The sequence below is a fragment of the Cibotium barometz genome, chromosome 63 (assembly GCF_041138505.1).
Source record: "Cibotium barometz isolate CiBa-2024 chromosome 63, ASM4113850v1, whole genome shotgun sequence".
Lineage (NCBI taxonomy): Eukaryota > Viridiplantae > Streptophyta > Polypodiopsida > Cyatheales > Cibotiaceae > Cibotium > Cibotium barometz.
Genome location: NC_141108.1, coordinates 18,069,677 through 18,086,665, shown reverse-complemented (window position 1 = coordinate 18,086,665; position 16,989 = coordinate 18,069,677). Strand labels below are relative to the sequence as shown.

General features: G+C 46.7%; 1 protein-coding gene across 10 annotated transcripts in view; it reads right to left on the bottom strand.

Moving 5' to 3' along the window:
• LOC147603789 (uncharacterized) overlaps window positions 1-16,989 on the bottom strand; it is a 152,219-nt gene that overhangs the window by 109,758 nt on the left and 25,472 nt on the right. For 7 of the 10 annotated variants that reach the window (XM_086796067.1, XM_086796070.1, XM_086796069.1 and 4 more), the window contains exon 3: window positions 9,672-9,764. In XM_086796067.1, coding sequence (XP_086652193.1) covers window positions 9,672-9,764 — 93 coding nt within the window. The remainder of the gene's footprint in view (window positions 1-9,671; window positions 9,765-16,989) is intronic. The other 3 variants (XM_086796068.1, XM_086796072.1, XM_086796073.1) reach the window with 1 other exon arrangement.

The following is a 16,989-nucleotide window of genomic DNA, read 5'->3' as shown; positions in this document are numbered from 1 at the left end:
TAGGTATGATTGCTAGGTGTCGTATCAAGACTCAATTTCTGCACAAGTTTGTAGTTAACAAAGTTATGTGAGCAGCCACAATGTAGAAGAATGTGAATTTTATGGCCATTCACTTCTCCATAAACTCGGAGAAGATCATGCAAGCCAAATACTTTAGAGTTGAACAGACAATCAGAACATGCACTAGGACGAGAAAGTACAGTAACTGACGTACATGTCAAAGACAACTGATTAGCTGCCTTTGGCTTGGGTCCTGCGTTGGTCTTTGCACCCTTTTGCTTTGGGCACTCGTTACGCATGTGTCCTTTTTCTTCGCAGATAAAACAACGTCCCTCCTTCTTGAGCTTCAAAGCTTTAAGGAGTCGTTTCCTCTTCACTGGTGTCGAACTTGAATTCTTCGAAGGTTGGTCCAAAGACTTTCCTTCAGTCGTGTTAACCATAGGTGCAGAGAACTTTCTTTTATGCTTGTTCCCCTGCTCGGTAACGGGTTTCAACTTAGAAGAGACCATTGTATCATCATAGATACGAGCTGAATGAATGGCTTCGTCCAATGTTTTGCATTTGTTATTTTTAACCTGTAAACGGTATGAGTCTGGTAAACCAGCTACGAAGAATCCCAAAAGAGTAGTGGGATCCATCTTTGTAGCTTTCATTTGCAAGTCCCTAAACTTCTGGAGGTAGACCTCATAAGTGAGGTGCTGCGAGGTCATGGTCAAAGCTGTAAACCAGGCAACAACATCATAATCATCCTCTTTCTTGAGGAATTCCTTCTTGAAGACGTCTTCGAATTGTGCCCAAGTTGTTGGCTTAGGATTGAGTTCCTTCCACCAAAGCAAAGCTTTGCCTAAGAGGAAACCTGCCGCTAACTGGGTCTTTTTTCCATCATCATATGGATGAAACTGAAAATGGACCTGCCACTTATGTAGCCAAGTGTCCATGATCTCCTTGGTACGCTGCTTTTGCTCGCCCCCAAACGGTTCTGGAGTAATATTGGGGCCTAAAGCAGAGGCCAAGGTATCCATACCCGAAAGAGTAGAGAGGGTAGTGGTCAAGAGAGAGATGGAGTTCTGCAAGGCTTGCATCTGGGCGGCAAGTTGAGGAATTCCTTCTTGAAGACGTCTTCGAATTGTGCCCAAGTTGTCGGCTTAGGATTGAGTTCCTTCCACCAAAGCAAAGCTTTGCCTAAGAGGAAACCTGCCGCTAACTGGATCTTTTTTCCATCATCATATGGATGAAACTGAAAATGGACCTGCCACTTATGTAGCCAAGTGTCCATGATCTCCTTGGTACGCTGCTTTTGCTCGCCCCCAAACGGTTCCGGAGTAATATTGGGGCCTAAAGCAGAGGCCAAGGTATCCATACCCGAAAGAGTAGAGAGAGTAGTGGTCAAGAGAGAGATGGAGTTCTGCAAGGCTTGCATCTGGGCGGCAAGTTGTGCCTAACGTTCCGAAGAAGAAGCTTCGAGAGCAACTTTGAACTCTTGGAAATCTGATTTTGACACATAATCGTCAAAAAGATCGGCATCGGTATCTTCCGTGTAGCCGGCAGGCCTTCGCGTTCGACAAGGGACTCCAACTCTGATTCTTGGGTCGACATCGTGAAGAGGACAAGTGGAGAGAAAATTCGATCTTTGCACAATAAAAGTGTGAGGGAACTTGAGAGCTTGAGAGCTTGAAAACTTGAGAGATGTGTGGCAAGAAGCCCACTTAAGGGGTTTATATAACTGTCCCCAAAAGCGACTTGAGCTTTTGATTTTGTGTTTATATACATACATACATACATACATACATACATACATATATATATATATATATATATATATATATATATATTGATATATATATTCTACTTTCTTAAAAAAACACATCTTTAAACCTTAGAGGGGGGTCTTTAAACTTTTTGAAAAAAAAGTTAAACTAAAAAAAAACCCGAAGTGCCCCAAATCGGCGAATGCTTTTGCTGTTTTTTTTTTTCTTCGCTCCCCTCCTGGATTTAGCGCTGTCGGCGCCATCCTGCGTGCATGTGATCGCGGCTGTCTGCGCCAACCTACGCCTAGGCTTGGCCACCTACGCACGGCAGCCTGCGTAGGCCTAGGCGCCTGCCTGCGTAGGCCTAGTCTGGGCGCCTGCCTTCGTAGGCCTGGGCGCCTGCGTAGGCCTCGCTGCCTATACGCCTGCGCCTACAACAGCCGGCAGTACCACTGTACCTGGCCAATATACACGACCAGCACTCAACGTTGCATATCCAGCAATCGCTTCTCTCGCTCTCTCTCTCTTTCTCTTGTTCAACCAAAAGCAAACGTGCTTATTATGTTTTCTCTCAATAGTTCATGCGACTGCACAAACACGAATCTTTAGCCTTCTTCTTGCAAAGCAAACAACCCTACCATCTACCTACACCCTCATCACGGGTTTCTTTGATGAAAAAGCACATACTCATGTGTGGCTGTTGGTTGCTGTTTTCTAGAATCAATATGTCGCTTCTTCTACTGAACCTACTACCGTAACTGCTGGTTGTACTTATGTACCTGCAAGTGTTCTGGTGCACATTTAACTGCTGAAGAAGTCATCATTGTAGCAGCTAAAGGTTTGATTTGAAGCTTTATTATATGTCGAAAACTTGTAGATAAAAAGGAGGAAAAAACAACACCCTCTACAGGGAACCATTAATGGGCAAGAATATTCATGAGTCTATCATGGGATTTTTCTTGTGTTTCTATGGATTGTATCTGCAAAAGTTGAAGGCCTCCTAGGTGGGGAAGATCAATACCCGATATGTAAGGTGTCATTAGGGTTAGGCACAAGCAAGGGCTATGGTGGCTCAAAGATAGCCATGGTGGAAGTGTACAGGCAGTAAGAGAGGAGAGAGAGAAGAAAGAAAGAAAGAAAGAAAGATATATTAACGTCTGCGAAAGGCCAAAGTGGCCTATGAGACCAAAACATAGTACACAGCTGATGGTGTCTCATCAAAAGGAAGACAAAAAGGACTAAAAAAGTCCTAAACAGCTATGAAAGGAAAATACTCCTACTGAGGTACAACAAAAGTGTATAATATCTACAACTAGCATAAGACCGGTGTAATCTGCTCATCTCAGTATCTCTCTCATGGGATGCTGTAAGATAGAGAAACTAAAGTGGCGGGGTAGTCGTCTCCTGTGGCGGGTGATGATGGCTCTAATCCACCGGTGATGAAGTGGCCGTGGACGAGGTCCTTGTAAGCATGGGTGTCTCGCTCGACAAAGTGCTATGGCTCTGTCAAGGGTGACTCCTCCTAAAGGACGTCTATGGGACGTCTGGCTTGTCGAGGGGGGAGAGTGGAAATCCTCGTCGTATCTGTCGGGGTGGTCCTGGCCCTGAAAAAATGTGTCATGGCTCGCTGGCAGGGTGGATCCTGGTGTGCTGTCCTGTCATCCCCTCGTATCTGCCAGTCTTTACCCTCAGCTGATGTGATGAAGTGCATATCTGTCCAATGGCACTGCGAATGCCATGTGAGAGATGGGTGTCCATGTATGTAGACCGCATCACAAAACCATCTTGGGAGAGATGTAGAAAATGGTCCCGATAGTGGGCCATCTTTGTGCCTAGTGGTAGGGGGGGGCTAGACTATGTCCTTTCTGTCAGAATATGCAGCGGAGTTGATGACCAAATCTGGGAACACAAGAGCAAAAACGCAGGCAGAAAAACAGCACAAGAGAGAGAGAGATGTAGGCGTGTAACTCTGCTCTATATACACAAGAAGATCCCGAGATATGATACAAATAAGGCATGGGGGCTGAGGAGCTATATATACTCCCCTAGAGGGCAGTCGGCCAGCATCAGGAAAGCCCACGACTGACAAAATGTTCACGACTGCTGAAAAACAGCAGTCGGCCAGCATCTGGTGCCCCAAGTCTGCACAGAACAAGTCGGCCAGCACTCAGACAGCCCACGACTGCTACAGATGCAGTCGGCCAGCCTCAGAGTGGTCCTGGCATCACCTGGCAGCCCTCCCAAGCCTCAGAAAAATGGGAAAAAATAGGGGAAAAATACGGAGAGTGGGGAAAAATGATAAAACACCTCATAAGGGCGGGCACACCCACAACAAAGGCCCTGGTGTATAAATCTAGACAGGAGATGACTTCTAACACCCCCTCTCAGCTCCTGGCTGTGTAACCAACCACTGGGAGCTGGGGTGCCGCCTGAGCAAATCCTGAGAGCGACTTCGTGAAGAGGTCCACCGTACTGTCCTCCGTCGAACAGAACTCCAGCAAGATGTCATCTGCAACAATCTGTTCACGAACAAAGTGCCACTGGATGACCATGGGTTCCTCCAGTGGAAGCCCAAACCTGCAATGTAACCTCCTCCTGCTCCGTAAAACTGCTCCTGGGCCATAAGTAGATCCCCTCGTGTCCGAATCTCCTCCCCAAACTGAGTCACTCCAACCGCGGAGTCGGACTCCATCCAACAATCCCCCTCCTGTGTACAAGAGTCCATGATCCTTCGCATGCTGCAGAAACCACAGGAAACGCAATCCTGCCTCACAAAGAGACATCTGCAACCAAGAGCTCAACTGCCTCATCAGGAAGCTCCCGTCCAATCCGGTGTCCATCAACCAGATCAATGAACCATACAGCTTCTGAGTCACAGAGACATCACACTGCTCACAAGGATCAACACCTGTTACGGTGCACAAGCAAGTCCTGGAAACCTTCTGAAGACCACGCAAGGCCTTCTGAAACCTGTCAACCACCCCCTCTGAATCCGGAACCACAAAGCCTGGAGAAACCACCTCCTTCTGCAAGTAATCACCTGTCACCTGCCTGGCTTTCCGAAAGGTCCCCGTGGAAAGAACATCCTCATCTACTGGAGGTTCTATGTCCCGAACACGACGAGACATCAGAGCATAAGTGACCTGTTCAGCTTCCTCTGACTCACGAACACAAGAACTACCAACCTCAGTACTGGAAAGTTCCTGCCAACTGCTGCCATCTACTGGTAAGCTATCCACCACCTGGTCTCGGAAAGCCTGTACCTGCAGCGTATCCACACCTGAGTAGCTATTACCACACTGCCACTCATCACAATCTTGAGGACCTGGGAGAGAGAGTGCTGAAAGCCTGTAGACTCCATTCTCCACTCCACCTTCCCAAACCACTTGGCCTGTTGCTTTGTCCCGGAGAGCAACAAAATGCTCATCAAACTCCACCCGTATGCCAGTCTTGCAAACCTGATGCACTGACAACAGATGAAAACCAAGTGCCGGAACATACAACACCTGGGAGGAATGCTTCCCCCCTCTGCCATCGGGAACTATCTCCATCCTGCCCTCACTGTGAACTGGGATAGTGGACGTATCCCCAGTAAGAATATGACCAGAAACCATGCAGAGATCCTGTAAACCGGAACGGGAAGGAGTCATGTGCCTGGAAGCACCACTATCGAGAATCCACTCCCGAGTATCCATTGCGGAGAGTCCTCCAATCTCCTCCCTGCCTGAAGAAAATGAAACATCGGTGTCCATCACCTCCAGGTGCACAAAAGCCGGAGTCTTCGTGATTGCTGAGGAGTCTTCACCCTTCTCGGTCTTCCGCTTGGGACACTGCCTCCAGTAGTGGCCTTTCTCGCCACAATCATTACAGGTCCTCTCTGCCTTCAGTTTCTCGCGGTCAGCGTCGGACATCTTCTCAGAAGACTTCTCCGATGAAGCCTTCCCCTTGCCCGAGTTACGGCCTTTCGACCGTTGGCCAGTAAAGGCCTCCGAACCTCCACCCTGAGGAGGGTTCGTGAATCGTTCCTCCTGGTCCAAGACCATGGGCACAAGCTCCTCCCACATGATGGTGCTGAGCCTGCCACTGGTAATCAACGACGAGTAGAATGCTGAGTACGAAGAGGGCAAATGTGACAGCAACGTGATGGCCATGTCCTCTGACGATATCTCCTTCCCAGCCTGGAGAACTTCCTGCTGAAGAGCCTGCAGCTTGTTAATATGCTCCCGCATCGTCGCCGACTTTGCAGGGCTCATAACCCGCATCTGTACTTCCAAAGAAATCCTCTTCATGGGTGATACCCTGTTGTACAGAGAAGCCAAATGCTGCCATATACCTCTGGCCAGCGTCATGTGCTTGACATGATTGATTACCTGCGGTGTGCAGTTGAGGAAAATAAACGAACGGACCCTGGCGTTGACGCGATCCCACATCTGCGTTTGGGCCTCCCGGTCCTTTCGGGTTGACGGTAACTCCCCTTCCTCTACTTCCGGCCGTGGAACACCAACAACGACGAAATCGGCGAGATCGTAGGACTCCAGAACGGATTCCATCATCACCTTCCATATGCCGTAGTTGCTCCCGTCCAACTGACGGTCCACCGGAAACGTGGGGAGTGTCGGGATCTTCACATGTCTCTCGGCCATCTCTAACAGATCTGCCATAGCGGGGATGTACTCTGAAAAGGGTGGGTGGGTGGGAACAAAGAAGAACTGATACCTGCAAGTGGCTGTCCAGCAAATCAGCCCGCCTTCCTCTTGCTTCTCCTCTTCCCGAACAGTCCAAAACAGTCCACCAATCAGCCACAAAACAGCCCCCTCTTGCTCACACAAATCCCAAGACCTATCTAGAGCCTAGGCTCTGATACCATGTCAGAATATGCAGCGGAGTTGATGACCAAATCTGGGAACACAAGAGCAAAAACGCAGGCAGAAAAACAGCACAAGAGAGAGAGAGATGTAGGCGTGTAACTCTGCTCTATATACACAAGAAGATCCCGAGATATGATACAAATAAGGCATGGGGGCTGAGGAGCTATATATACTCCCCTAGAGGGCAGTCGGCCAGCATCAGGAAAGCCCACGACTGACAAAATGTTCACGACTGCTGAAAAACAGCAGTCGGCCAGCATCTGGTGCCCCAAGTCTGCACAGAACAAGTCGGCCAGCACTCAGACAGCCCACGACTGCTACAGATGCAGTCGGCCAGCCTCAGAGTGGTCCTGGCATCACCTGGCAGCCCTCCCAAGCCTCAGAAAAATGGGAAAAAATAGGGGAAAAATACGGAGAGTGGGGAAAAATGATAAAACACCTCATAAGGGCGGGCACACCCACAACAAAGGCCCTGGTGTATAAATCTAGACAGGAGATGACTTCTAACACTTTCTGCATCTAGCCTCACGATGTCCATCCTGATCACCCTATTCTGCTCAGAGCGACTAAGGTCCAAGAAGGGGCAGTCTAGGCTGTAATCAAATGGAGGAAGTGCATCAATCGTCATGCCATGTTATCTCAGCCAAGTACACATCTAGGTGTACCAACATCGTGTATCGCCGTCTACTCTAACTGCCTGGAAGAGATAAGTGCTAGATGTGGGTATCTCTGTCTGGGGAGCTCCCATATCCTCTGCAAAAATGTCACTGACTGGAACAGGGCTTCGGTAACCACTGGTGCGGCTCCTATCTCTGCTCTGACAATCTCATGAGGTACCGATGGTTTGCTCCGAATCATGCGTGCGATCATAGTCACCAGTGGTTTCTCTAGTACCTGCCATCCATCATAGAAATCTCTCTTGTCCGACCTGGTCGACAAGCGGCTCCCTCCTCGTGTGGTAGAGGCTGGGTCCCCATATGGGTGAGCCATATAAGAGTGTAGGTGTGACCAATGTGTCAAACAACCAGAGTTTGGTGCGCGGCTCGAATGTAGGCACATTGTCTCTCTAGTGCCCTAGGGCTGCATATCCACATGCCAATCTAGCCTCTATTGCCTGCCTCATAGAGAACTATGGTCCGCTGAATGTGACTCCTAGGTACACATATGATCTGGTGTACTCCACTCATTCACCTCTAAAAGTGAACTGATGGTCGGATCTAGTCACCCAAGCCTGTGCGGTATTGAAGACCATAATCTTAGTCTTCCCAAGGTTCACTGTGAAGTCCCTATAGAGAGAGAGAGAGGGAGAAACTCAATGCTCTAGAAAGAGATGATTGCACGATTCAGTAGTTCTTTGATTCATGTTATGAAGTACACCAAGTACATGCTTTTATAGGTTGCAAACCTTATATTTTGACTCCCATAAATCACATACACATATAAGCATATGACACATGCCATACACTTATCTTATCTAGTTATAAGAGTGTCTTCACACCTACGAAGATGTTCACACACACATATACATAAATAAGGCTGCACATATATATACGAACACATAATTACCCCTTTGGGGGCAGTACACACATGGATACACACACGAGACTCCGAAATACCCAACACAATACACATGGAGGGTGTTTAAAGTACCTTACTACTATAATTATACAAGGCGCGACATCACATCATGTATAATCTTGGTCTCTAATAGTTACTATCTTTTTAGGGCAAACACAAATGCCATCAGGATACCTTGCTCCGCCGAGGACCAGGGCTTGAGATAGGACTAAGATTTAAAGAAAGAATAGGACTAGAGTAATTAGCGTTAATATGTGCTCTATTTTCCCGACCCTTCTCTTCACATGCCTTCTTGGCTTCCGGGCATTTGAACGCTCTATGATCCTTGCTCTGCCACATATAAAGCACTTTTGTTCCTTTATGTAAGCAAGCTTTTAATCATTGGACAGCCAATAAGTGGTTGCATGCTTTTTGGAGGCATTTTCACCCCACATGAAACCTTTTGATTCATCTTCAAGTGGTTGTCCACGATTTTGCAGGTTTTGGACAGCCTTCTCCTTTCCCTTGTTCATGCTCTAATCAATCTTGTTTTGCAACCAATGAACGTGCGAGTTCTCGCAGCAAGACCAAAGTTCGTTAACTGTTGCATAGTGTTATTCGGGTACAATTCTAGCCCTTTTTGAATGATAGACAAGAGTCCCAACCCAAATTTCCTCTTCTCCTAGTCCTCTGAGATTTGCATAGAGTGAGTAACCTTAAAACACATCTTCCAAAAATTTCCTTAAATTTCCTCTCCTCGTAGTCCTCTAAGGTTTGCATGAAGGGAGTAGGCCTTAAGAAGCACCTTCCAAAACTTTTGCACATAGGAAGAAACAGATTCTCCCTCTTTTCGACTAAGCCAAACCCACTCTTTCCAAATGTTCTTCTCAAAGTCTGGGGACAGAAATTGAGCATAAAACTTTGCATTGAAATCAGCCCATGTATCTCGGGTGTGACCAGAAAGCTTTTCCGCCAAACACCTATTGCTAGCGGTCCCTTTCATGTGCATACCTGCAAAAGGCAGCTTTGACAGAACACCTCATCTCAAACTGTGAGATAAAAGACAAAGTTGGCATCAAAATCACCATTAAAGTTCTCAAACTTTATAACCTTCTCTCCATCCTTTACCGCTTTTACCCCTCCTTCCCAGATGTAGCCTCCCTCTGAGAGCAGCCAGACAAGGAGGGCGCACCCATTCCCCTTTTATTTGTAAGTCGCATTGCTAGAGGGCTCGACACAGTTGTACTTCTTTTTATTAATGAGAAGACAATATGGTCAGCAAGGCATCTACAAAAAGGCACTCAACTCTTAATATACTTTGTTGGAGAAAGTAATTGTTGATTGTTGTCATTATCCATGCTACAAGTAACCATGATGACTACAGATTATGTGAATGTGTATCACCCTTTCACCTAGCGAACATGCTGAAACTTTTCCTTTCTCAGAACATACCATTAAATATATGACTCTCAGAAAATAATAAATAAATAAAACTAACATCTCGGTCATCATGAAACACACAAGTTTGTACCCTGGGAACCTCCTTAGGAACGCTTTTGCTTCTTCGCTCGTCTTGAAAGTTCTGCTGTTGCTGCAAGACAACACACACCCATGTGATTCCACCGACCAAAATATAAGTAATATTCTGTTATAGACAATTCTTTTAAAATGCATACAAAGTTGCTTCATACTCCACTCGAAAAATTGTTTATATTTCTACCAAGCGAAGATAAGAGCACACAGCTTTCAACCTCTTAACAGAATTCAATTTTCCCAATGGCAATGCATCCTTGTGCCTCCTCATACAAATGCGATCCAGCATAGGGTATCAGACAGCATAATCTGTTTCAAACCTGAGTTGCCTATATGGCAATGAAGACATCCGGGAGCATGAAGCTCAACAACAGCAACTTCACCACAATCCCGAGGGTCAAAGAGTTTTAAAAGGTGAGCACATTGCTGCAAATTCTGAAGTTGAGCAAGAGTTTCTAACTTTTCAGGTCTAGCTGAGAATCTTGATGCAAGATTGAGAAAGCTGTCTTGTCTACCTCATCAAGAGGGGGGACATGTCAATAGTAAAGGGCAAGTATGGTGATCATACCTTCGTCAAGCCATCTTGTTTGAAGGACGGAGGAGTGGCTGTCGTGACAACAAGAGTTTATATGCATGCAATGGGCCATGGTTATGTGCAAGAAAGGCAAAGACAAGGTGTCTATGTGAGGGCAAAAGCACGAAAGGACCAGATGTACGAGAGATCAGAGCAAAACAACACAACATGAAATGGGTGAGTGAGTGTATATATGATGATGAGTGAAAATATGTACAAGAGGCCCTCTGATGAGAGGTGTAAAAGACCGGTGCAGAAGCAAAGATGATGTCAAAGCTGAAGCACGGTCGATGACGAAGGCTCGTGTCGATGTGAGGCAAAGGCACTCTGAGAGGTGGTCGGTGTCAAAGGATCGCGTCGGTGGATGCAGAGGCACTTCGAGGTGGTAGTGGGCAACAGAAGGTGAAGTGATGCAGACTCTGGTGACAAGGGTGTTACGCTACCTGAGGGGTGATGAAGAGCAGAGAGGGCTGCCGTCCCGAGTGGTGCAGGCTCTAATGACGAGGGTGCTACAATACCTGAGTGGTGGTGAGGAACAGAGAGGGCTACCATCTTGAGTGGTGCAAGTGGTGCAAGCTCTAGTGACAAGAGTGCTGCAATACCTGAGTGGTGGAGAGAAGCAAAGGGTTCTGCCGTCCCGATGATGTGAGATGGTGAGCAAAGGGCTGCTGTCCCGAGGTGAATTGTAGAATAAAAACGCAGATGTGCTGTAGCAGAGAGACGGCTGTTGTCCCAAGATATGAACTGATGATAAAACGCTGATGTGGTGTATTGTAGCAGAGAGTGGGCCGTTGTCCCAAGGTGTCAGCTGATGTAAAACACTGAAGTTGTCACGACCCTGTGTTTTTCTCTGGACAGTATGCAAGTGTGCACGGGGACATGGTGGACAGTGTGAATGGCATCAGATTGGAGTTAAAAAGGAAACCCATGTGTGGACAACCCCAAGTGTGGAGGGGACAAAAGATTTTTAAAGCCTTTAAAAACTTGATAATCCTTTTTATGAAAGTAAACGTGGCCCGTACGCTATTATTGGGGCCACGTGTTCGCTTTTTCAGAAAAGAGGGGCTGGCGGGCAGAAAGGAAGCACCTCTCTATTGGTACACAGGCGCTTGTGCTTTTTCTCTCTCTCTCTCACTTGGAGAAGGGCGAGCAGATGGCATGGCTGCTTACAGGCGCCTTTTGATTGGTGAAAAAGCAGAGCGCTGGACTGCAAAAAATAGAGCGTCTCTTGATGGCTGGACTGCACTTACAGCGCAGGACAGCACTTACACGCTGGCTGGCTGGTTTGCAGAAAGCAGATGGCTGGGTGCACCTATCTACTGGTGGAACTGCACATGCGCCTTAGCTTTCTCTTTCCCTCCCTTGCTTGTTATGAAACGCCCAGCAGCACTGGTGCTTTTTGGAGGGGGGGCGTGTTTTTGCAGAATACACGTGGCTGGTTTCTCTGGACATACAAGTGGCCAGGGAGCTAGTTTCTCTGGACATAAAGGCAGACAAGGGCTGGTTTTTCATGAACATAGACATCATGTGTCGATGGCGTTCAACTGATGGAACTTTTAGCTTCCCTTTGCTTTGGTTCGGGACTGTTTTGGAAAGGGTTTATGGACTGTTTCATGGCAGTGCATGTGGCTACGAACATGAGCAATTTGGAGATTGTTTATGGGCTGTTTTTGGTTGGCTGCAAATTCAGCTATGTGCTTGGGTTTCCGGCTGCAAGTACAAGTCAATTGAAAGTGTTTCTTGGCATGGGAGTGATGCAAGCTCGCATGGCTGCGTTCTCATGGAGCAGATTGTTTTCTTCATGCTAGAAAGGAACAAAGGGACCTACAGTTATGGGCATCTCTATGTTTCCAGATGTTTCATGAGGGAATAGGTAACTAGATGTATGCCGTTGTTGGCACTGTTGTTGAATGGTGCTGTGAATGGTTCTGTATGAAAACAGGACAAAAGTTTCAAAGGGAAACAGGCCTAAGGGTTTCATGTGGAAACAGGTTGTAGGTTTCTCGAGGAAACATGTTTATGGTTCTCTAGGAGATAGGTCACATGCAGGCAGCGGTCACAGAAGTGGACACATGTTTGGTAAAGCCTTGCTACTGATTGGACAGGGAACAGGGGATCCATGATAGAGATGGATAGTATCTTTGGAAGGTAGAGAGGGAGTGTACAGGTGTGTCTACTGTATGGTATGCTGTGCGCTGTGATGTGAGTTCTCTTATGAGAGAGAGTTTGGGAGTCTGTGTTGTGATGCAGAAGCACTGGATGTGTCAGGTGTGATGTTGTTCATAGGGTGAGAGGCTATGGATGGTTGTGGCAGCCCTGATCATGGGAGAAACATTCTGTATGCAGACTCAATGTGAGAGAGTCTTTCGATGTGAACAATGGTTGGACTTGTTTGTGGATGCCGAGTGGACAAGAAGCCATGATGCAGGGTCTTTGCAAGCTTCAGGAGTTCTACTGTGACGGCTGAGTTTTCAGCCTTATTGTAATCAAAGCTCTTATAATCAACTAACGAAATACCGCAAGGGGCGCCACTGCGTTTTGGGGCCAATCGGTGTCCGTGTACTATTTGTAGGAGCACTCTAGCTGCCGCTGTTTGTTTTCCTTTTCTTGGTCCTCAAAGGTGTTGAAGTGTTTTGTGTGCAAGTGTTTGTTTCACCGCCCGTCAGATTTCTGAGGGCCGGTTTCAAGGTTCCGTTGCCGGGACATCGTCGACTTTCTCAAGTAGGCGAGTCTATGGTTGCTCTGGTCGGGACAATCGCCAACTTTCCTAAGGGGGTGAGCTCATGGTTGTCTCATGAGAGTCCAATCAGAAGCTTCAACATGTGGAAAGTGAAAAGGAAGTGCAGGAGGCAGTGCAGGATTGTGTGTCTTTGCCTATGAGGTGAAGAGCAAAAGCTGAAGATGAAGCTCACGAGAAAAGACACCAAGGACAAGAAGTAGTCAGCCAGGAACAACAAGTAGTTGAAGTGTTATGGTGCAAAAGATGGGTTGAAGGCTATGGCTTTCGACATTGTCACCGGTGGTATCTTCACAGAGGCTTCATGGGTTCGGAAGGCAGCTTCTTTCTATGTTAGCAGTGGTGATCTACTATGCTTCATTGGGGACTTGTGCTTACCACTTGGGTGGAGTGCAAGCAGGTTTTGGGTGCCTGAGGATGTATCAGATGAGGCTCAGACGGAATCGAAGGAACTTGATGAGGTTCTTATTCCCAAGCATATACTGGCACATAAGGAAAGAAAGGTACAGGGTAAAGTTTCTCGTCGCTATCCTGTGAGCTGTTCACCGATGGATGCGAAGTGGATGGAGGAGGGTGACTTAGCAGATTCACCTCAGGTATTGCAGCTTTATCTTGATGCCTTTGAGTTGACTCTTGCTACGGCTCATTCTGGTTCAGCAGAGCTGAGGTCTGGAGCATTGCCTGATGCTCAAGAGGGGGGTAGCACCTCCGCTCCCTTGTTACAGACAGGCTCAGTTGTTATCTAGGAGTCGCTTGGTGACATCTTTGTATTCACCCGAAGGTACTGGAGGCTGACAGTACATCTGCTTATGGGACTCCTATGATATTGTGTACTAGTCACATGAAATGGTACAGTTGGGTATAGTTCACAGTCGGCCGCACCTTGAACTATAATTGCAACTATGGATAACTCTCTGGAGGGCATAAGTCTTGCGAGCAGTCCTAGAGTCGGTTTGGTTCATGGATATATGGATCGAACTCTATTTGTGCATGTATGCATACACTTTTTGAGGTATTATTGTTTTCTGGTGTCATTGGATCCTGGTACCATTGAGAATACTTTGGGTAATACTCTAGATTGTGTTGTGTGATGCATGTATATTGGTATGATACATCAAGTACTTTATTATGTGCATGGATGCACCACTGGGTGTGACTCCTGCAGGATGGCCATGAGACATATGTGGGAAGTACTTAGTGGATGTATTGTTTTGATGCATTGAGTGCTTTCATATGCTCATGTAGTCGTGGGTCCTGCAGGATGCCCATGGGCGTAAGGCTTGCGAGCAGCCCTTAGACTGTTACTTTAGAGTAGGTAGAGCATTCTGAGGAGCATATTGTTTGCGAATGCATATATGTGTCATGCATATGTGTGCCATATGTAGAATGATGCATTGTTTTGTTTTTGGCTAACACAGTTAACGTGTTTCCACTTGGTTTTAGACTTTTGCTGCAGGTTCTGAAGGAACAAGCAAGAGTTGTTTGTCACTTTGACGTGACGGTGACCTTATTGTGCAGGATGATTTTTTTTTTCATCACCCAAATGCACTTGAGGGCCATTGCTTTTGTCGTACGGGGAGTCTTTGCTCATAAGATGCCTTACTATGCCATTGAGTGCAATCGAGGACGCTTGCTATTTTTTAAGAGGGGGGTATGTCACGACCCTGTGTTTTTCTTTGGACAGTATGCAGGTGTGCACGGGGACATGGTGGACAGTGTGAATGGCATCAGATTGGAGTTAAAAAGGAAACCCATGTGTGGACAACCCCAAGTGTGGAGGGGACAAAAGATTTTTAAAGCCTTTAAAAACTTGATAATCCTTTTTATGAAAGTAAACGTGGCCCATATGCTATTATTGGGGCCACGTGTGTGCTTTTTCAGAAAAGAGGGGCTCGCGGGCAGAAAGGAAGCGCCTCTATTGGTACAAAGGCGCTTGTGCTTTTTCTCTCTCTCTCTCTCCCTTGGAGAAGGGCGAGCAGATGGCATGGCTGCCTTTTGATTGGTGAAAAAGCAGAGCGCTGGACTGCAAAAAATAGAGCGTCTCTTGATGGCTGGACTGCACTTACAGCGTGGGACAGCACTTACATGCTGGCTGGCTGGTTTGCAAAAAGCAGATGGCTGGGTGCGCCTTAGCTTTCTCTTTCCCTCCCTTGCTTGTTATGAAACGCCCAACAGCACTGGTGCTTTTTGGAGGGGGCGTGTTTTTGCAGAATACAGGTGGCTGGTTTCTCTGGACATACAGGTGGCCAGGGGCTGGTTTCTTTGGACATAAAGGCGGACAAGGGCTGCTTTTTCATGAACATAGACATCATGTGTTGATGGCGGTCAACTGATGGAACTTTCAGGCTTCAGCTTCCCTTTGCTTTGGTTCGGGACTGTTTTGGAAAGGGTTTATGGACTGTTTCATGGCAGTGCATGTGGCTACGAACATGAGCAATTTGGAGATTGTTTATGGGCTGTTTTTGGTTGGCTGCAAATTCAGCTATGTGCTTGGGTTTCCGGCTGCAAGTACAAGTCAATTGAAAGTGTTTCTTGGCATGGGAGTGATGCAAGCTCGCATGGCTGAGTGCTCATGGAGCAGATTGTTTTCTTCCTACTAGAAAGGAACACAGGGACCTACAATTATGGGCATCTTTATGTTTCCAGATGTTTCATGAGGGAACAAGTAACTAGATGTATGCCGTTGTTGGCACTGTTGTTGAATGGTGTTGTGAATGGTTCTGTATGAAAACAGGACAAAAGTTTCAAAGGGAAACAGGCCTAAGGGTTTCATGTGGAAACAGGTCGTAGGTTTCTCGAGGAAACATGTTTATGGTTCTCCAGGAGATAGGTCACATGCAGGCAGCGGTCACAGAAGTGGACACATGTTTGGTACAGCCTTGCTACTGATTGGACAGGGGACAAGGGATCCATGACAGAGATGGATAGTATCCTTGGAAGGTAGAGAGGGAGTGTACAAGTGTGTCTACTGTATGGTATGCTGTGCTGTGATGCGAGTTCTCTTATGAGAGATAGTTTGGGATTCTGTGTTGTGATGAAAAAGCACTGGATGTGTCAGGGTGTGATGCTGTTCATAGGGTGAGAGGCTATGGATGGTTGTGGCAGCCCTGATCATGGGAGAAAGATTCTGTATGCAGACTCAATGTGAGAAAGTCTTTCGATGTGAACAATGGCTGGACTTGTTTGTGGATGCCGAGTGGACAAGAAGCCATGATGCAGGGTCTTTGCAGGCTTCAGGAGTTCTACTGTGACGGTTGAGTTTTCAGCCTTATTGTAATCAAAGAGAAAGGCAACTTTGGGACTGTTCTAGGCTGAGTTTATGTCTTGGGAACATTAACGCTTGGAGCATACAGCCTTTCATCATCCAAACGCATCACATACAGCATTCAACCAAGGAGGCGATTCAACACCTTGCGTTTTCAGCATACAAACATAATTCAGCATACCATCTCATCATCATTTTGCTACAGCCCTATCGGTGAAGGTAAAAATGCATTCATTCATTCATTTACACCGCCAAGGGCCTGATTCGCTTAGCTCCAAATATGATGATGATGAATTAAATGATATGAATCGATGCTATTTATATGCATTAGCTGCTGGTCGGCTGGTTGGAAACTGGCCAACTGTAGCAATTAATTGCTACACGACTAGAATAAATGGATAATGCTGAAATAAATAGTGAAAATCCCAAAATAAATGTTGTAAAATATGGTAAAAATACTAGATGATATTCCAAGGCTTCTGTAGTGGTCTATGTGCATATGGGATGAATGATATGCAAAATGCAACCATGCTCTAATGCAAACCCAAAGGTTTCTACTGACTCTATGCATGAATGATTCTCTCCAAGTGGGTTAAGGCACTTTGACTAACTGACTGACTCACTCTCTAAGGCTGAGGAATGACCTACGTAGCTCGTGCCTGACATGTCTTGGACCGAGGATTACAATGGGGTCACGGCGTACGACA